Here is a 21,077-nt window from a genome sequence, read left to right on the forward strand (position 1 = left end):
CTGTGAAAGCTTTTATAGACGTGGAAGAGCTGTAAAGCTCTTATAGACATAGAAAAAATATAATATATCTCCTAGCAATAGAAAGGATGCAGACTCTCTGCTAGTAATAGAAGTGCTGTGGAAACTCTGCAAGAACTGAGAAAGTTCAACTGACCATGGAGATAAGCTTTAAAAGCTCTCCTGCGGAAAGAATGACAGTAAAATTAATTTTTGCCATAGAAATGTGGGAAAGCTTTGCTAGCAATAGGGTAGCAAACAAAAGCTGCAAAGACTTCTTTCGCAATCAAGCTATAGAAAATCTGTGAATAATCCATAGATGACCTGCAGGAGATCTGTTTGCCGTAAATTCTAGGCACAGAAGATTAGTGCAAGATCTTCTTGATACTGAGGAGTCTCCAGCCACATAAGACTTGTAAAATGTCTTCTAGGCATAAAAGAATAGTAGAAAAAGATCAATAAATGCTCGGCATAAGGTATTCTACCCACAGATGACCTGTTAATGGACTTCCAGCCATAAAAGAGCGTTTTAAACTCTTCTAGAGATAAATGAGCTGTAAAAGCTCTTCTGCATATAGAAGAGCCATGGAAGAATGATAAGCTTTTGTAGCCATAGAGGACCTGTAAAAGCTTTTATGAGAAAAAAAGTAATATGAAAGGTCACGAAGGACTTGTACAATTATTTTATTCAAGACCCACTACATCCATGCAAACTCCAACCAAAAGAGCTCTTCTAGCCATAAAAGATCTGTGTGATCTAGGTGTGTAAAAGCTTTGAAAGGCCACGAAGAACTTGTGAAATTATTGTATCCTAAGAAGTTCTAAAGAGGATCTTATAAACAAAACCGAACCGTGAAATTCCCTCTGGCCGAAATAGACCTATGGAAGACCTACAAGATATGTACGATCTTCATATGTTCTTATACCCATATAGGCTATATATTCTATCTTTTAAACACAAAACTCCTCCTAATGATCCCCTAGCTATAAAAGAACGGTCAAATCTTGTATAGCTATAGAAGATCCTTCGAAGAATGGAAAACTATAGGAGAGGCATAAAAGCTCTTCTAGCGATATAAAAGGTTAGAATAGTCAAAAAAAAATCTGAAATTATTTTTGTTGAAAGAAGTCCTGTAAAAGGCATATCGACCAAAAGCTATCCGTGCAAGAGCCTCATGCCAAAATAGACCTGTGAAAAATCTATTAGATAGACAAGACCCTAGGAGGCCTGAAAAAGATATCCGATTTATGATAGAATAACATGTATCCTTATACCATAGAAGTCCTCTAAAACTTATTTTTTATTAAATTTTTAAAATTCACAAAGGATTTGTGTGTAACGCAGGGAACCATGCCAAAATCTTTTTACCATAGTAGAGCACCTAAAAATGCTCAAACAAGGTAGGGTATTCTAGCCATAAAAGACGAGTATAAGATTCCCTAGCTATAGAAGACCCGTGAAATGTCTTTTGATATCAAAAGTCCTGTAATATGACATCATTTCGAATCTGTTAAAGCTTTATGCCTATAGAAGTTCGTTCTATAAAAGACGAACAAAAGGCAATTTATCTGTATATGTTTTGGGGACTTTTTTATATACACGTAGAAGTCCTTTAGGGGATATTTTCGCTGTAAAATAACTCTATAGAAGATCTATGATAGGTCTTCCAACTGAAAAAAATTTGCAATACCTATTGTTGACTTTTATACACTACAGATCGATATATGCTCATAAGACTCATAAAAGCCATCTAAAAACGAAATACCTTTGAGAGACCACTCTAGCCAAACCGATATCGATATAAGACACATGAAAAGTCACACAGCCTCAATAACTATGTGAAAATTCTGTCAGTCACGGAATTCCTGTAAAAGATCTGTCACTTTCAGAAGACATATAGAAGGAACATTTGGCCATAAAAAATATACAAACGGTTATCTAACCCAAAGGATATGGTAAAACTTTTTCCTCTATGGAAAATATGTTAAAGGCATTTTATCTCTAGTAGAGCTTTAATAGGTATTCAATTAAAAAATTGTCAAAAATCTTCAACTATCAGCACATTTCTTTGCATTAGTGTATTTGTATCTCTCTTGATTTTTGGCCATTTCCATATCTGTGCGGGAAAATCAGAAAGGTTTTCCAATATTTGTACATTGGCATTTTGACTTTTGTTTATGCGAAACACGTTTTACGGTTCCTCGCTCTCTGAGATTGTGTTATTTTTAGGCTGTATTTGTTGTTCATTCGACATGACTGGCTGGCTGGTTGGTTGGTTAGCTGGCTATAAACAAAATGCTACTGAAATAAATGAAGGCATAAATCAATGATTGTGGTTTTTTGTTGCTCTTTAACCAATACTTTCTTTATATGAAATGTGGTTGAGGGGGGTTTCTTGTGGCCATATGAATCCACACAGATACACGTGCACAAATTTTGCACACACACATACACACACTTGTGTAGAAGACTAACTGAGTGGTCATAAAAATGTACCAAAAAATAAATCCAAAATATAATTTGATTACTATAATAAAATTTTCTGGTTACCAAAAAAAAGGCGACTGTATATGTGTTTATTTTTATGGATTGTTTTATTGAAAGTACCGAGCAGGGGAGGAATGTATGCGGCAAAAGGAAGTCAGAGATACGACTTCTTATCCTTACTTGTGCCTATGGCAATTTGTGCAATTTGTTAGGGGCCAGTGCTATTTGTGACTGACTGTTTTGGGTGTGATATGAGCTATGTTTGGCCTTAAATATGGTAATTTTCAACACCACTACCACCACATGCCAAGGGCCAAATGTAAATTAACCAATAAAAATAATATTGAAACAATTACCAAAAAAAAAAAAAACCGGGAGGCAGCGAGTGGGATAACATATGTAACATTTTATTGTAATGTGAGGTAATAAAATAAAATAATGCAATTTCATTTGTGGAAAAAGGTATTCAATTTGTTGTGACTGTGGAGAAGGGTGATAAGAGGGACGGCAACATTTCAGTTCATAGATAAAGTCATATTTTTACACAAAAATTACAATTTTAATTTCCTGATTATGAGTGCTCATAAGATTATATACTAAAATATCTGGCCACAAAGGCCGCCACTGTAGAGTAGTAGCTGGTCATAGGGGGCTACACTGTACAGTAGCTGACCATAGAGGATCGTGTCAGAGGGCGCTGCTGTAGAGTAGGTGGTCACAGAAACCGCTAAAGTAGAGTACTTGGTCATAGAGATCACTCTTGTAGAGTAGATGGCCGCCACTGTAGAGTAGGTGACAATATATGGCGGTGCAGGAGAATAGGTGACCATAGAGGGTTTTGCTGTAGAGTGTATGGCCACAGAGGCCGCTACTGTAGGGCTTATGCTGTATTGCAGCTTGTGGCAGATGCCGCTACTGTAGGGCAGTTGGCTGCTACTGCAGAGTTGCTGGCCACAGAGGCCGGTACTGTATGTCAGATGACTAAAGAGGCCGCCAGTGTAGAGCAGCTGGCCACAGAGGCCGCTACAATGGTGTAGCTGACCACAGATGCAGCAACTGTAGGCCACAGAGCCTGCTACTGTAAACCAGATGGCCACAGAGGCCGCTGCTGTTGATTAGCTGACCACAGATGCCGCTACTGAAGAGCAGCTGGCCACAGAGGCCGCCAATGTAGAGAAGGTGGCCACAAAGGCCGCTGCTGTGGAGTAGCTGACCACAGATGCGACTACTGTACGCCAGCTGGCCACAGAGGCTGCTACACAGTCGATGGACACAGAGGCCGCCACTGTAGAGCAACTGTTCACAGAGGCATCTACTGTAGGTCAGCTGACCACAGAGGCTTCTAAGCGAGAGCAGCTGTCCACAAAGGCCGCTACTTTGAAGTAGCTGCCTTCTAAGACTAAGACAGAGACTTCTAAGCTAGAGCAGCTGTCCACAAAGGCCGCTACTTTAGAGTAGCTGACCACATCAGGCTCTACTATAGGTCAGCTGACCACAGTGGCTGCTAGAGCACCTGGCTACTTTAGATTTGCTGAAAACAGATGCCGCTTCTGTAGACCATCTGACCATAGATTCCGCTCCTGCAGGCCATCTGATCACAGAGGCCGTTACTATAGGCTAGCTGATCACTTATGTGGCTTCTGTAGGCCAGCTAGCCACATAGGCTGCTACTGTTGACCAGATGGCCACAGTGGCCGCCTCTGTAGAGTAGCTGACCACAGATGCCACTACAGTAGAGCAGCTAGTCACAGAGATTGCTACTGCAGGCCAGATGTCCACAGAAGCCGCCACTTTAAAACAGCTGGTCACAGAGGTTGCTACTGTAGACCCGATGTCCACAGAGGCCGCTACTGTAAAACAGTTGGCAGCAGAGGCCGCTACTGTAAAACAGTTGGCCGCAGAGGCCGCTACTGTGGAGTAGCCGACCATAGATGCGACTACTGTAGGCCAGCTGGTCACAGAGGCTGCTATTGTAGACCGATGGACACTGAGTCTGCTACTGTAGGCCACAGAGGCTGCAAACCTCTCAAACTGTAAACCAGATGGCCACAGAGGCCGCTGCCGTTGATTAGCTGGCCACAGAAGACGCTATTGTTGAAAACCAGGCCATAGAGGCCGCTACTGTGGAGTAGCCGACCACAGATGCGACTACTGTAGGTCAGCTGGCTACTGTAGACCGATGGACACAGAGGCTGCAAACCTCTCAAACTGTAAACCAGATGGCCACAGATGGCGCTGCTGTTGATTAGCTGGCCACAGAAGACGCTTCTATTGAAAAGCAGGCCACAGAGGACCGTGATGTTGATTAGCTGGCCATAAAGGCCAATACTGTGGAGTAGACGGTTTCAGAGGCCACTACAATAAACTAAAGGGCCTCAGGGCCCCAGCTGCAAAGTATCTTGACATAGAGGGCGTTCAGGAGTCATAACTATCGAATAGTTGTCCTTAGAGGTCTATCAAATAGTTGTGCTCTGAGGCCAAAGATATCAAATGCCTGCGTTTGTGGGCCACAGATATAGAGGGGGCTACTTTCTGACTATAGTGAGGGAGTTAAATTCCATGTTCCCCGTAGATCTTCACACGCTTTAAAACCCCAATATTATTTTTTGTTTTTTTTTTTTTTTTTATTTCCTTAAAAAAGGATTTTATACTTGCCCGGGTGTTCTTTGCGCTCAACCCTTGATCCTTAATTCATTTAAGGTACTTGTTACCTGTCTTAATCACTTTAAACTTTCTTTCCAAGAACAGACATTTCCCCTATCATCCTTTTTTTCAAAATTTTTAACTTACAAAACTCCAAATGTTTTCGTGTCCTTAAATCCAAATATCTTTAGAACAAACCCCCATTGTTTGCAATTTTTTTTTGTCTTATTCAGCAGCACCGAGTACTTGAACACACATTTCCAAGAATATTTCCATATCATTTTAATTATGAACATAAACCACAACATGAAAATTCACTAAGGCATCATCTATCTCTAAGGATATAAGAGAACAATCAAACGAAAAAAGAAACCAACAACAACAGCAAGAAGACGAACAAAAGGCGCACACACAAAACGATGCTATCCAAATGCAGACACAGCAAACTCAATTATTTTCTCCCTGGCCAAAATAAAACAAAAACCCAAAGAAAGAACGAAATGATCCAACTTGTTGTATGAATTCTCAAAAGAACTAAACAAAAACAAAAAAAAACTAACTTAAAACATATTCATGTTTAAATTGACAAAAAGAAAGCTTACAAAAAACACACACACAAACACCATCAAACAAAAACAATTGGAAGAGTGTCATAAGGACATCTATGTTCGCATAAATGACAAGTGATGTTGCACACAGATATAAACAGAACACTTTTGAAAGGCTTTGAGATAATGTTTTATGTAGCTGTGTATGGGCCATGGGCCATGTTGGTTTGGCTTTTGTCCTTTAAGAGATCTCATAATTGTACCCTACATTAAGAAGTGGGGTACCGAATAAGAGTAATTGTATTGCCGAGTTATATAGAGCAAAAAATATATATATATATATGTGCCACAATCTGCACTATTTTCTGACAGTCATTTAGGCACAGTCTTCCTCGTAATGCCACTAATGCCGAAAACAACTGCTGCATTGAAATCCGATGACCAAAAGGGTTAGAACTACAGTTGTAAGACTTCACGATGAATGCAAATCGAACCATATAATGTTAGAGTTATACAATTTTGTTGTTGCAAAATAGTCAAGCTTAATTCCTTTCTTGTTGTTTTTATAAGAACAACGTTTGTTTATAAGTGGAGAATGATGGTAATGTTTACCAGAAAGATGTAAATGTTTATAAGTGCGGTTGTAAGATTTAGAATATTTTCCAAAAGAATTTTAGTTTTATTTAATTTTTTGGTTCTCTTCTATTGAGCTTACGATCTCGTCACTTGGGTAAAAAATGTTTTTTTATGATAGAAGTTATTTTTAAAATAACTTCTGGGGAGAATATTCCAGAAAAAAGAAAAAACAAGGGAACTGATGAGGATTGGTAGCTCTTTCCGAAACATAGGTATTCCCTGCCTTACCCCCTAGTAAACATTACTATCGTTCTCCACTAATAAACAAACGTTATTTTTATAGAAACAACAATAAAGGGATTAAGCCTGACCCTTTTTGCAACAAAGAATACTATGGCATCCCGTACAACCAAGCCAACACTGTTCTGTTACATAATTTTCTGAAAATCAGATCACATGACATTAAAACTTGGGTTTTATAAATTTCATTTAACTCTAGCAGGCTGATCATCAATAACGTTATCGTGTCTTTGTTGTTCAGGTCCTAGAAATGCCTGAAAATAATCTGGACGTCAATCGAAAAATAAATCAAACGATGAGACCCGCTTCAGATCGATGGCTAAGTCAAGAAGCAAAATAGCGGCATTTGGGGCTCTGAAACGCCAAGAGCGATTATTGAGGTGGCTCTCCATCCTCGAAATGTGACTGCATGGGAGGACCATACTTAAAAAAAACCGGAACTCTAAAGGATGAGATGAAAAAAACTGCAACCAACTTGAGACTGCTGTCATTTCTAAACTACTCGTCCGACAGCTGTTAAAATTATTCCAGTGACAGCTCATTATAATGTTTGCCAGCGTACAAAAGCATTTTGGTGAGAATTTTCCAGAAAAAAAGTTATTCGTGATGGAATTCAAGCGTGATAGTGTGATTTCTTTATGTTTGGCTGGAAAACCACAAGTGGCTATCGTTAGAACACTTCAGCATTTAAATGTGAATAAATTTTTTGTGTCTCGTACCATCACTTGTTACCGTTATAGTGGTAGCGTAGCCCGACGTCGAGGAAGTGGAGGGAAGAAAACAGCAACATCAGTAGAAATGGTTCGAAAAGTAAAGGAGCGACTTTATCGAAACCCGCGTCGCAGTGGCTCGTGAGCTGAACCTATCGAAATATTCCATTCGGCAAATATTGAAAAATTTACTCGGGGTAAAGCCATTGAAATTCCAAAAAGTGCAAGAACTTACACTGCAACAGGAAGAAAATGCACTCAAAAGAGCTAAAGAGTTGCTTCGCTTGGCCGAAAGTGGTGAACTTCCGAATTTGGTTTTCTCCGATGAGAAAACATTCGTTGTCCAAAGTGTCGATCACATTAAGCAAGCGTTTCACCCGGAATGAGCCGAAATACCACAGAGCAACATTTGGGCAGCGTGTGACGGTTTCATTGGCCGTTTGACGGCCATAATTCGTGCCAAAGGTGACTAATTCGAACAAATCTAAACTCATTCAAAAATGTTATGCTATTTCCGATATTTTTTGTGACCCATAAAATCAGAGCTGGATTTGGGTATATTCAATTATAACAAGTAAGCACAGGCTATAGTCGTGCGTTGCCGACCATATGTTATACCCTACAACACTACTATATGTTTGAAGTCCCCTTATATCCAAATCCATTTTGGAAGATTTCGTTTTGGAAATAATGTCAAAGAGCTCTGCCCAGAGGTAAATATAATCCAATGGTCATCCAAAATGATGGACTTCTTCCTTGTTCTTAACACTCTTCTGATGTGAAATTCCGTGTCTATTAGTTTTCAATTGTGGCCCAAAGAACGACTACAAAATTAGAAAAATTAAATTTTTTTTAGACCATGTACATCTTAAGAACAATAGTCTTTAATTCTGACCCTACCCCCATCCCAAATTTCATGATCGGACGATAATTGTGACATGCATATAATAAAATATATGAGAAAAATTGAAAAAAAATGGAACAAAAGATATTCACTTTTTTATTAGTATATTCACTTTTTTATTAGCGATTTTCTTAGATTTTCTGCTTTTCAGGCAAGATACCATTCCGAATTGATGGGAATTGTGAAAATCGGTTCAGCGGTTCTTGATTTATAAGCAGAATAAATAAGATCAATTCTTTTACATATATATTGTACCTATTTTGCTATATATCCGATTTCTTGGCTATTGGCATCACTGTAATGGTCAGAAGTGATCTTTTAATGTATTTGTGATTTGGCTGGGATTAAAAATATTCGCGGTTTAGTGGAAATTTTCATATTTTTTACATAAAAGTTAGGGTCTATTTTATTATTGTCCGATGGCCGCCCAAATCGGTAGGTTTCTGCCCAGTCCTAAACTCTAACTCCATGTACATTTTCGCGTCGATTGGTTCATAATTGTAGCCTATAGAGCAACTGCAACATCATGAAAATTTTCTATTTTTGTTCCATTTCAACCCCTAAATATCGTGCGATCATTGCTAAAAAACAATAGGATTCTATTTTGACCCTAACCCCACCTCCATTTTCAATTTCGTGAGGTTCGGGCCATAATTGCGACCTGTAGCTGGATTAGAAATTAACATGGACAGATAGACAGACGGACGGACATACAAAGCTAGATCGACTCAGCTCGGCAAGATAGGAAGATCCACATATACTTTCCAATGTGGAAAAACAAATATTTCGAGGTGTTACATAATTTTTGGCCCAATCAAACTTATAATACCCCCAACATATGTTGTAGAGTAGGGTATCAAAAAGCAGACTCCGTCGATTATATCTTGTTTTGTTTTGGCACTCGCCCTTCAATTTTTCAGTAAAGTAAAGATGAGCAAAGGCGATTATAAATGTGAGAAAACTAAAAAAAAAAACAAACAAACCCACAAACAATACGTTCTTAAATAATACATTTGTTTGACGGTTTCTGTGATGTCCTTGTTTATAGTTGAACTTACCAAAAAAACATAAAAGACAATGGGAGGATATTTCCAAAGAAATAAACACGAAATTCACAGGCGATTGTTTACATACCTAAAATGAGATAAAAAGAGATAATGGAATGAATATTTAAGAAGAATATTGTCTATAGCTTAAAAAGAGAATGTGTGAGTGTATGTAAGTAGATTATTTTTGTTTTATAAAATACAATAATCACGACAAAGAGGCAGAGAAATAGGTAACAAGATTATTATCATAAATGAACTTTGACGTAGTTACTACGTCTTGTGATTTTGACAATTCCTTTGTTGATGCCCAACAACTTTTGTTTTGAATCCCTTAAAAAGTCCCCTCGGTGAAATTAAAGTTTTTTCGTTTTTTTTTTTTTTGATGCCTTCAAGGGCCACCTAATTTACTTTCGCATGAAAACTTTACCCGAAAAAAAAAGTTTTAATGAAAAACTAAACGGTGTGAATGCTGCCACCATAACTATTATGATTTTCTCTTTTTTGTTTTGTTTCCAAAACAAATTTCATTTTAGTTTTACATTTCCGCTTAACTTGTGGATAAAATATTTCTCAAAATTAGATTAGTGAAATGAGCCGTGTGTATGTGAGGTGAGGGGAAGTGAGCGAGTGAGCGCGAAACAAAACTCATGCAGTTTAGATTTGTTGGGAGTGAAAAGTTTTAATGGATTCTTGTTTTAATTAATTCAGTGGAAATTGCAGGAATATGAAATTATTCATTGCCAAAACAGATAATGGAAAAAATGTAAATGAGATGAATTGTTCTGTTGCTGCTGCTGTTGTTCTTGCTATTGGTTTTCATGCTAAAATATCAGGAATAGCTGAAGATGAATTTTTCTTTTAAGCTAATGCTTAAATGCCATGAATAATATTTTAAATTCGAAAATAATTGCTGGCATTTAGTTTTTGTGTGGTGTTTTTTTTTTTTTTTTTTTTTTTTTTTTTTTTGGGGGGGGAAATGAATTTTTGATGCGAAATTGAATGAAATTAAAAAAAAAAATAAGAAAACAAAAATAAATCATTCTTTTAGAACGGTGAGATTGATATTTCAAGCGTCTATAATAAAAGACAAAATGGGCTAATGTCGCTAGCCAAAAGACCTCCATTCTGATGAAAAATCTATGAAAAAAATTGAATCTTAAAGGTCTTCAAATGAAAAGATTAATTTTTCTCCATTCCTTTATTGAGTTTCAGTAGACAAAGAATAGCCGCTTATCCCGAAGACAGCCAAAACTCGGTTGGAAGATCTATAATTTTGCAATGAATTTTTCCATGGTGCAGGGTTAGGATTGGAAAGGCCAACTAGGACTTGCAATGGAAATTTTTTCCATTTTTTTGGTAGATGAGAAACAAAATTGACCTTTTTTAAGCATCGCCAAAAGACGTATGCAAGGTGGAAGTCCTAGGGCTACCTTTTTGCCATATTTTGTATATTTTACATGGACAAATAATGACACCAGCTTATAATTAGGTATTTCCTTTGTTTTATACCAGTAGTCAGGAGGAGCATCTAAAATGTTACTGATCGAAATAAAAAGTAGGGCAACATATTCTTTGGGATGAAATTCATATATCGGTTCTGTTTCGAAGGAAGCACCCTACCTACATCAAACTTCGAACATCACAATATTTTTATCAAACTTAAATGGTATTCGATATTCGCTAATATCGGTCCACTTCTTTTGGTATCTTCCATGCAAACGGCCAAAATTTTTACACAAGTCTGCGTTTTTAGCTCTACTTTCAGAATCTGCCGGATTTTTGTTGTTTGAAGACGTATTTGTCGAAACAGAGTTTTCGTATTTTTCTTTTTATACGCTCCACCATTCTATGGAGGGTAAATAAGCTTTGTCATTCCATTTGTAACTCCTAGAAATATTCATAACAGACCTTACAAAGTATATACAGGGTGAGATAAAAAACTGCAACAAAGTCAAACGGCATAATTTTAACATCTTTTTATAAATTTTTTGAATGAAAGCAAAAAACGTCGGAAATAGCATACAATTTTAGAATAAGTTTGATTGGTTCGAATTGGTCACCTTTGGCACGAATTATGGCCTTCAAACGGCCAATGAAACCGTCACGCGCTGCCCGAATATTGCTCTGCGGTATTTTAGTCCATTCTCGACGAAGCACTTGCTTGAGGTAATCGACACTTTGGTATTTTTTAGTGCCAACCTTGCTTTCCAAAATACTCCAGACACAATAGTCCAACGGATTGGTATCTGTAGATTTGGTGACCATTGTGTGCTCGAAACGCAGCGAGAACCTCATTTTGTAACCATTCTTGGGTGGCGCGTGCTGAGTGCGATGGTGCAGGGTCCTGTTGGAATGTCCAAGATCTGCGGCCAAAATGTTTGCGTTGGTGTTTGCGCAAGGCTTTAATACACCCTCCAGAGTATTTTCGCTATAATATTCGGCATTTATTCTGATGCCACGGTCGATTAATACGAGCGGAGAGCGACCATCGACTGTTATGGCGCCCCACACCATCACCATGAGTTCTGGTGGCCAACCGAAGGGGCACATTTTAAGTCGACCTCTTTGGCAACTAAACACGAACTACTGGACATCGAATCTTTTCTTTTCGGAGAAAACCAAATTCGGCAGTTCACTACTTTCGGCCAAGTGAAACAACTCTTTAGCTCTTTTGAGTCCATATTCTTTCTGTTGTGGTGTAAGTTCTTGCACTTTTTGGAATTTCAATGACTTTACCCCGAGCTCATTTTTCAATATTTGACGAATGGAATATTGCGACATGTGTTTAGCTCACGAGCCATTTTTCGGCCACTGCGATGCGGGTTTCGATCAAGTCGCTTCTTTACTTTTCGAACATTTCTGCTGATTTTGCTGTTTTCTTCCGTCCACTTCCTTGACGTCGGGCTACGCTACCACTATCACGGTAACGAACGATGTTATGAGACACAAAAGATTTATTCCCATTTAAATGCTGGAGTGCTCTAACGATAGCCACTTGTGGTTTTCCAGCCAAATACAAAGAAATCGCAATATTACGCTTGAATTCCATCACGAATATCTATTTTTTGGAAAATTCTCACCAAATGCTTTTATTCGCTTCTATACAATATAATGAGCTGTCACTGGAATAATTTTAACCGCTGCCGCACGAGTGGCTTAGAAATGACTGCAGTCTGGTTGCAGTTTTTCGTCACATCCTGTATATTCTGGATCTGAGTAAAATTCTAAGACGTTCCAGCGCCGTCCGTCTGTCCATCTGTCTGTTGTAATGACGTTGTCTTTCGAACGAGTTGAGTTCGTAAATGGGCCATGTCGGTCCACGTTTTCTTATAGCCCCCATAGAACGGTACCTCCTGATATTCGCTATTTTCATGATTTTACCGACATTATTTACCGGAATTATTTCAAATTTCGTATTTGAAGTTCGTGATGGGCTCTACGGCATATGGCAAAAATTTGTGGATAGACCCATATAATGTAACCTCCCGATAGTCGGTATTTTGATGATTTCAACGACATTTTTAAATGGAACTGTTTCAAATTTCGTATTTGAAGTTCGTAATGGGTACTACAGCATATGGCAACAAAGTTTTCAATTAAGTGACAATTTTCGGATTTTTTTTTTGAAAAATTTCAAGTTCCTTCCAAATGATGGAGGGTATTAAAAGTTTAGCCAGGTGAACTTAGTTGCTTTTTTAATTGTTTGTTTTGTTTTGACGTCGTGAAGATTCAATCCAACGATCTAAGCTTTGTTGTCCGACATTTTATTCATTTTGATATTTTCTAAGACATTTTGAGAATCATTTTTTGAATAACTTATTATTTTTGGATTTAGGTGGAACGCTTGACTTTCTTTTTAGCTTGTACTGAAAGTGGCACAAATGTCTAATAGATTTTCTTGCAGGATAAATTGGACATGTCTTTACAAATATTTTCAATCAATCATTTCTTTTTAGTTTGCATTTGATTTTTTCCATGCATTTGATTTTGCTTAGGAATACATTTCATTTTATATCATATAACTTATGGCTGGAGGTATGTAGGATTATGTTAATAGCATATTGATAATGCAGATGGTATATAGTTGTCATTATTTTTAGGCCTACTGGTAATGTAGAGAGTATGTAATTGGTTGTGCGAAAGTGACGCCTATCAGATTTTTGCTAGATGAGTTTTTGTGCAAAAGTTATTAAGTGAAATTTTCAAACCATTCTCAAAGTAGAACCCCAAAATCAACAGTCAACCAAGAGGTCAACGAGGTGATGGAATATTGAAATATCTAAACAACTTTATTAAAACTTCAAAATTAAAAAAAAGAAATCAAAAAATTAAATTATTTAATATCACGAAAAACTCAAAGGCCGTATTTCATTTAGCAAATCTCGAATGCACGAAATCAATTTAGGATTTTTGCACCTCAAATCTGTGGCAGCTGGATACATGGAATTGATCAGATGATGTAGGTCGGTATAGGTCTAAAAAGAAACCGAAATACAAAATTTTCATCCATAACCAAAGAGACCCCCAAACACCTACACCAATATTTCGCCACGTATTGCTATACTGCAACTTAATGACATCCAAATCATCTGAACACAATTCCGTAATTTCAACGAAAAATGCCTCCTCAGGGGTAATGCGCACCTCCACCATATTTTCGGGCAGATCTTTGTACTGTTCAAACTTCAAAATTATGTCACGTCTCTTGGCCAAACGATTCCATTGAGAAAACTGGAATTTCATTTGGGTGCTATGGATGGCCATGCAACAATAGCTATGCATTTCGGTGGCTAAATGTTTTTCAGAAAAATATCCTGGAAAACGAAAATATGGAAAGTAATCAAATTTATTAATTTGAAATCTGCTTTCCCACCATTTTCAATGTAATAGCATGCATCATGTTCAGCGAAAATATTCAAATAATTTTCTTTAAATATTTTCTTGAACTCCTTATAGTCTTTCATCGGCTTCTCAATAATTAAATACATTTTGGGATTTCGTACGAATTTCTTTGTGGGTTCGGTAACATGACCCCTTATGCCATTTGGGGTACAGTACAGCACACAGCGAACATATTGTGTTTCGAGGGTGAAAATCACCTCATTATCGGGACTGAAACGGCGATTCGGATAAAGGTTATTACTTTTCTTTTCGTAAAAAGAATGAAGGATGTGGGAAAAATTCTTACTCTTCTTGGCTAGGTTCCAAACTCCAATATTTGAAAGGAAAATGCTCATAACGCTTAAAGGCGAACCCGATATAGCCTGAAATTTGTAATACGGAAAAATATTCAAAATATGTATGATGTGTCTGACGGGTTGATTAACTACCAACAAATTAATTAACAGGATTCCCCTCTCTGCATTACATGGTAATGACAAAAACATATTTTCTGCTCTACCAGCAGACCAGTAATAAAAACAACTACATACATCACGCATTACCAGTAAGTCAAAAAACAATTCGGTTAAATTCCTTATTTTCACCTTTTCGCATATTAACCTTGTGCTGGCGAAAAACTATTCTATGAGAAGCCGTTTGGATCGTCTTGGAAAAGACCTTTAGGTATTCTTGGACAATACATTTGGGCCTTCTATTAGAAGACCTTCGGCTCTTCTATGAGAAGACATTCGGCTCTTCTGTGAGAAGACCTTCGGCTCTTCTATGAGAAGACCTTCGGCTCTTCTATGAGAAGACTAGTGGACCCAACTGGTCTTCTCTGAGAAAACCAATTTGTCCTCTATGAGAAGACCAGCTGATCCACTGCCTCTGGTCTTCCATGAGCAGATCTTCTGCTCTTCTATGAGAAAACACCCTTCTCTTCTTTGCGAAGACACGCTGCTTCTATATCAAAAGACCAACTGATTGTTTTGAGACGTCCAGTTTGTCTTCCACGAGAAGACCGGGGACACTTCGTCGATGACCATATATGGGGAACACGTATGGCCTTCTATTTTATGGTCTTCGATATCAGAAAAACTTGTTTTCTTTTGTTAGAATTTTTCTGGTGTTTATGTCTCCTCAATGCTTGAATTTTAAAACATAGAATAAATAACAACTTCTCTCTCACCCAATCGATCCGTTTGTATGGTCATTGTTTGCTTCTCTTGATCATATTCCGAGTGAAGAATATGTCTTGTGGTCCAATGGGAGTAACGTAACTTCTTTGGTTCTTTCCTTGCAAATTTTTCCACTTTAACCTGAGACTCTGAACTTATATCCAATACGGAGACATCTGGTGGCTCCTGACCTGGAGATGGCTCAACAATTTGTACTTTACTTGTTTCACGCCGCAAATCTCGTTTACTTTCACTTGCGAGGGAAGACTTTAAATTTTCCTCCTTATGTTTGGCAGCTATACGTTTCGTTGCTTTTCCAATATTCTTTTCCATACTTATGGACCGTTGTAGTGTTGGGCGATCATATTTTTTGAAAAAATATTTCAAACGTTTATTTTGCCATTTCGTTTTGGATTTTATGGTTTTCAAATCTAAAATAAGTCGCGGTCGGTTTTTATATTTGGATTTTATGGAATTGAGTAGGCGAAGTAGTTCGAGAAAGGTTTTGGGTTCGTGACTTTGCTCATCGCTGTCATCTGGCAGATATTTGACAATCCGCAGCAATTCCTCCCTTGGATAAGTGGGATAAAGACGTTCGGGGTTGTTTTGCATAACGCTGTAGGAAAATTCTGTTTTCATTGCTTGCTTTTTGGCATTGCTTTTCTCCAGGGCCTCCTGCTGCTTCCTTAGCAGAGTTCCACCTTTGCTTTTGGGCTTTTTGCGAAATGCCTCCAATTCTTCCTCCCTCAATTCTTTGGGAAACTTAAAAGATGAAATAATTCGAGGCACACAATGCCTTTGCAAATGGCGAACTTGTGCCTTATTTAGAAGACAATTTATAAAGAAATCCTCCACATTCAAGGTGCCATCAGAGCTGCGAGCCCTGCGTGGAATATCGGCTTGGCTGATACGCAGCGACAGGGAAGATTGAAAGAAATTACCCTGGGAGAAACGGTGAGAGGCACCGAGACGTCGTAGTTTCAACATGGAATTTCCGGCCTCGCTGGCGTAGGAACGATTTAGGGGAAAAGATTCTGCCACAGGATGAGTTTGGATCCCAGTTAAGGATACTTTGGAAGGCAATTTTCTCGGACCCTTGGACTTTTTCATGGAACTGACCATGGGAGCTGGCACTACTTCTTCCTTCTCTTCCAAAATCTTTTCAATTATTTCATAATGACATGCCAATGGCTCACCCCAGTGGCATAGATATTCCGGCAATTTGAAAGTCAAAACAAACCAAGGGCACTCGGGATCCGTGGAAGATTTGGAAACATTCAAATTCTTATCCAACCTAGACATGCGACTCAGACTCAAATGGCTCATTAGGCGAGTTGTGCGCCTAGCCATAAATCTGGATGTTGGAGGTATGAACATATCTTCATCAATTTTCAATTTCCCCTCATTATAATGCCAGGTCATATTGAAACGCTCAAAATCCAAATCCACATGATTTGGTTTGCTGACATAGTACAGCTGATAGACTCCGCCCAATATGAAAAACTTTTTCAAATTTATCTACAAAGTAATAATTTAAAACATTTTTAAAACTTTGGAAATTCCAATGACATCAACTTCCAGCCCACCTCATCGCTATCCAAATCCAATGTTTCCGGATTATAGATGGTATTTATAAATGATTCATATTGTTTTTGTTCTTCTTCAAGAAAATCCGCATAGGTATCCGGAACTACGTCGGCCTCAATTATGGGCGGTTCTTTGGTGGGTTTAACAATTTTCGTTTTCTTTGACTTCTTACCATCGCCTTCATCGCTGGCTGCTTTCTTGCCCTTCTTTTTCGCTTGTTCTTCTTCATATTGCCGTAATTGTTCCTCATAGTCTAGTCGCTTTTGTATTAAATCTTCTCGTACGCGATTTTGTAAATCCAATTGCATCAGCCATTCATTGATTAGGCATTCATGCAGATCTTGAATTCCAGCATTTAAGTTGTCCACTGGCACTGTAATTAGCTGAGTAAAACTTTTGGCCTTTTCACTCAAATGATCGAAATTCATGCGAATGGCACGAATGGTAAGATTTTCCGACAACATAGTGGATGGGATGTGGAGTTGAAGTTGGATTTGATGGAAATTGGCCACCAGACGAGGTTCACTGGGAGGAAGATAAGAAGAGGATGATGTGAGGTCTTCTATTAGGGAGCCCCGAGAAAAGTCCGAGGTTTTCTATGAGAAAACTCCGAGGTCTTCCATGAGAAGACCCTGAGCCCTTCTATGACAAGACCCTGAGGCCTTCCATGACAAGATCATAAGGTCTTCTATGACAAGACCCTATGGTCTTCCTTAAGGCAATCCTAAGGTCTTCAACCTGAGAACGTATTTCTGGCCATCTGAATATATCACGATCTTCTGTTCTTCCATGAGACGATTTTCTGGTATTCTATGCTTTTCTATGAGGTCTTCTATGAGAAGACCCCGAAGTCTTCTTCAAGTAAACCATAAGGAGACCCTAAGGTCCTCTGTGAAACAACTTATATGATAAGATTCTAAGTCCCTAAATTTCTTTTTGAAGTTGACCCTGAGGCCTTATTAGAGTATACACTTAGGACTGGGTTTTTTTTTTTTCCTTTTTTGACCTTTTTGAGCAGAAGACCCTAAGGTCTTCTTCGATAAAACAATGGAGACTTCAACCAGAAGAACTGGAGCTATTCTTCGAGTACCCCCGAGGTCTGCCGGAAGACCCGGTGTTCTTCTAGGAGTAGACACTAGGGTCTTGTATGGGAAGATCCGGAGATCTTTTATGAGAACACTCTGAGGTCTTCTATGAGAGACCCTGAGCCCTTCTGTGACAAGACCCTTAGGCCTTCTAAGGACCCAGAAGACCCTAAGGTGTTCTTCGAAAAAACAATGGGGACTTCAACAAGAAGAACTGGAGCTATTCTTTGAGCACCCCTGAGGTCTGCCGGAAGACCCGATGTTCTTCTAGAAGTAGACACTAGGGTCTTGTATGAGAAGATCCGGAGATCTTTTATGAGAACACCCTGAGGTCTTATATGAGAGACCCTGAGCCCTTCTATGATAAGAACCTTAGGTCTTCTATGACAAGACCCTAAGGTCTTCTATGACAAGACCCTGAGGTTTTTTACGACAAGACCCTGAGGTTTTCTATGACAATACATTGAGGTAACATATCTGAGGCCTCCTTGAGGTAGCCCTGAGGTGTCCTTGGACTAGACCTTGAAGTCTTCTATAAGAAGACCTTGAACTTACGTGAGGGCTTATATGAAAAGATCCTGAGGTCTTCTATGAGAAGATTCTAAGGTCCCCTATTATAATATCCGAAGTTCTTATATGAGAGTATGCTGAGTTCTTCCATAAGAGGACCCTTACGTCTTCTATGCGAATGCCTTGAAGTATTCTATTAAAAAACCCTGAGCTCTTCTACGGGAAGATCCTTATGTCTTCCATGAGAAGAGTCCGATGTCTTCCATGCGAAGACACTGGGGTCTGCTATGAGATGACCCTGAGAAGACCGATGGGCCTTCTTGGGGTAGACCCTGAGGTCTTCATGAAGTAGACCCAAAAGTCTTCTATGAGAAGACCTTCACCTTACGTTAAGGGCTACTGGTCTTCTATAAGAAGACCTTATCCTTACGTGAAGAACTACTGGTCTTATCTGAGACGACATTCTGGTATTTTAAGAGACGACCTTTCGGTCTACTAAGAGATGACCTTATGGTCTTCAAGAAGACGACCGTATTGTCTTCTAGGAGATGGTCTCTTTATCTTGAAGGAGACAAACTTCTGATCTGCTAGGAGACAATTCTTTGATACGACTTTCTGGTATGTAGGAGACGAACTTCTCAGCTCTTCCATGGACCTCCTGATCTTCCCTAGTACGACGTTGCTGTATTCTGAGGATTTATATGAGGAAATTCGCCTTATACGAGAAGACTCTAACTTCTTCTACAAGAAAACAAAGAGTTTATACGAGAAGACTCTAACTTCGCCTTATACGAGAAAACTCTAACTTCTTCTACAAGAAAACAAAGAGTTTATATGAGTAGACACTAAGTTCTTATATGAGAGAACACCGAAGGTTTATATGAGCAGAACATGGGGTCTTCTATGAAAAGACCCTAAAATCTTCTAAAAAAGACCAAGAGGTCTTGTAAATAAAGACCAAGAAGTCTTCTACTAAAAGTCTTCTACGAAAATACCCTGAGGTTTTCAACTAGAAGACCCCAAGGTCTTGTCGGCAACTTACTCCAAATGTGAAATCCTTACAGGAACATTCTTCAAGGACCAAATATGCATTTGAAAATTATCACCAGAGAAGCAATATTCCATAGTTATGGGATCAACAGGACTACAAGAAATAAGTGAAATCTAATTTCAAAACACTTCCGAAATTTCCAACTCTCATCAAACTCACATCATGTACGCCTCCTCGCCGCACAGCACCCGATATGTATAACGATTGAAAAATTCCAAAATCTCGTCTTGGACAACAATTTTCAATTCCTTAATATCTTCCAAATTCGGCAGAGGACATTTAACCACCTCAACATCATTGGCCAAAAAATATTCAATACGACGTATAACGCTCAGACAATCATTGACATGACCATTATATTGTAGACCAAATTCCGGTTTTATGCGATGTTGCAAATGCGAGCGTGTTAGATTTTTACGAAATATATTTTGTGCCAAAATGCTACGTTCGTTGACGGCCAATGGCCAATCGATGTTCGCTTCGATATTTCGGGATTCGAAAAATTTTAATTTGGTAAAAAATAACCGCAAATCGGGTGGTAAATAGGGTTTGGGCAAGGGATTGCAGGTCAGGAAGTTATGCCATTTATCGGCAATTAGCTGCAGTTCATCTAATTTTTCCACCTGTATGAGGGCATCTGGAATTTTGCGGTTAGATAAAAATATTTCATTTCAAATTATTGGAGTTTTCTTGATTAAATCATCATCATACCGTCAATAAAATTGAGACAGACCCTTAAATCATTTAAACGATTGGAATATTTTTGCTCCCGTGCCTTCATTTCATCGAGTGTAATAAATTCGTATACTCTTTCCGGTGGTCCTTTAGGAGATTTCTGTTTTTTACCCTTTCTTGCTTTAGGAGGCATTTTCCTCAAACAATTTTGTTAAACCTTTTGCTTTTGTTAAAAATTTGAATTTTTTGTGAGAAAAATTGACAGGGGACATTTTTAGGTGTTGCCACATTTTGGTAGAGCACCAAAAAGCACTCCAGGGTTTAAATGTGAATAAATCTTTTGTGTCTCGTACCATCGCTCGTTAACGTGATACTGGTAGCGTAGCCCGACGGTAAGGAAGTGGGCGGAAGAAATCAGCAACATCAGCAAAATGTTTCGAAAAGCAACGAAGCGTCTTGAGCGTCGCAGTGGCCGAAAAATGGCTCGTGAGCTGAACATATCGCAATATTCCATTCGGCAAATATTAAAAAATGAGCTCGGGGTAAAGCCATTGAAATTCCAAAAAGTGCAAGAACTTACACCGCAACAGAAAGAAAATAGACTCAAAAGAGCTAAAGAGTTGCTTCGCTTGGCCGAAAGTGGTGAGCTGCCGATGACCGTGTTTACTTGCCAAAGAGGTCAGTTGAAAATGTGCACCTTCGGTTGGCCACCCGAACTCAAGCGCCGGCCATGGTGATGGTGTGGGCTGCCATAGCAGCCGATGGTCGCTCCCCGCTCCTATTAATAGACCGTGGTAACAGAATAAATGCGGAATATTATCGCGAAAATATTCGGGAGGCTGTATAAAGCCTAAAGGCTCGCAAACATTTTGACCGCGGACCTTAGACATTCCAA

At 38.7% G+C, this 21,077-nt stretch overlaps 2 protein-coding genes across 5 annotated transcripts in view; both read right to left on the minus strand.

Moving 5' to 3' along the window:
- The window catches only part of LOC101891253 (protein toll), a 311,410-nt gene that overhangs the window by 240,416 nt on the left and 49,917 nt on the right, over positions 1-21,077 (minus strand). The gene's annotated exons all lie outside the window — the stretch shown is intronic.
- Positions 13,479-20,428, minus strand: LOC101893726 (uncharacterized). 2 transcript variants are annotated; one of them, XM_005191623.4, is made up of 9 exons: positions 20,219-20,427; positions 19,667-20,144; positions 19,499-19,600; positions 16,861-17,386; positions 15,286-16,792; positions 14,404-14,479; positions 14,089-14,327; positions 13,752-14,029; positions 13,479-13,690 (listed from the first exon to the last, which is right to left on the minus strand). In XM_005191623.4, exons 1-9 carry the CDS (start codon positions 20,373-20,375, stop codon positions 13,559-13,561), a joined length of 3,495 nt encoding a protein of 1,164 aa, XP_005191680.3. In that variant the 5' UTR covers positions 20,376-20,427; the 3' UTR covers positions 13,479-13,558. The 2 variants fall into 2 exon arrangements, with proteins under 2 accessions (XP_005191680.3, XP_019895217.2); XM_020039658.2 differs by lacking the exons at positions 14,089-14,327; positions 14,404-14,479 and having other exon boundaries at positions 20,219-20,428.

This window comes from Musca domestica, unplaced genomic scaffold (genome assembly GCF_030504385.1).
Source record: "Musca domestica strain aabys unplaced genomic scaffold, Musca_domestica.polishedcontigs.V.1.1 1, whole genome shotgun sequence".
NCBI classification, from domain to species: Eukaryota; Metazoa; Arthropoda; class Insecta; order Diptera; family Muscidae; genus Musca; species Musca domestica.

Bases quoted from the DNA above. Each gene is read 5' to 3' on its own strand.
- LOC101893726 (XM_005191623.4), bottom strand. From the start codon at position 20,375: ATGCCTCCTAAAGCAAGAAAGGGTAAAAAACAGAAATCTCCTAAAGGA. The intron at 14,328-14,403 runs GTAAGAATTTTT...TCGCCGTTTCAG, and splicing joins TTGGAACCTAGCCAAGAAGA to TCCCGATAATGAGGTGATTT. The intron at 13,691-13,751 runs GTAGGTGTTTGG...GTTTCTTTTTAG, and splicing joins ATACGTGGCGAAATATTGGT to ACCTATACCGACCTACATCA.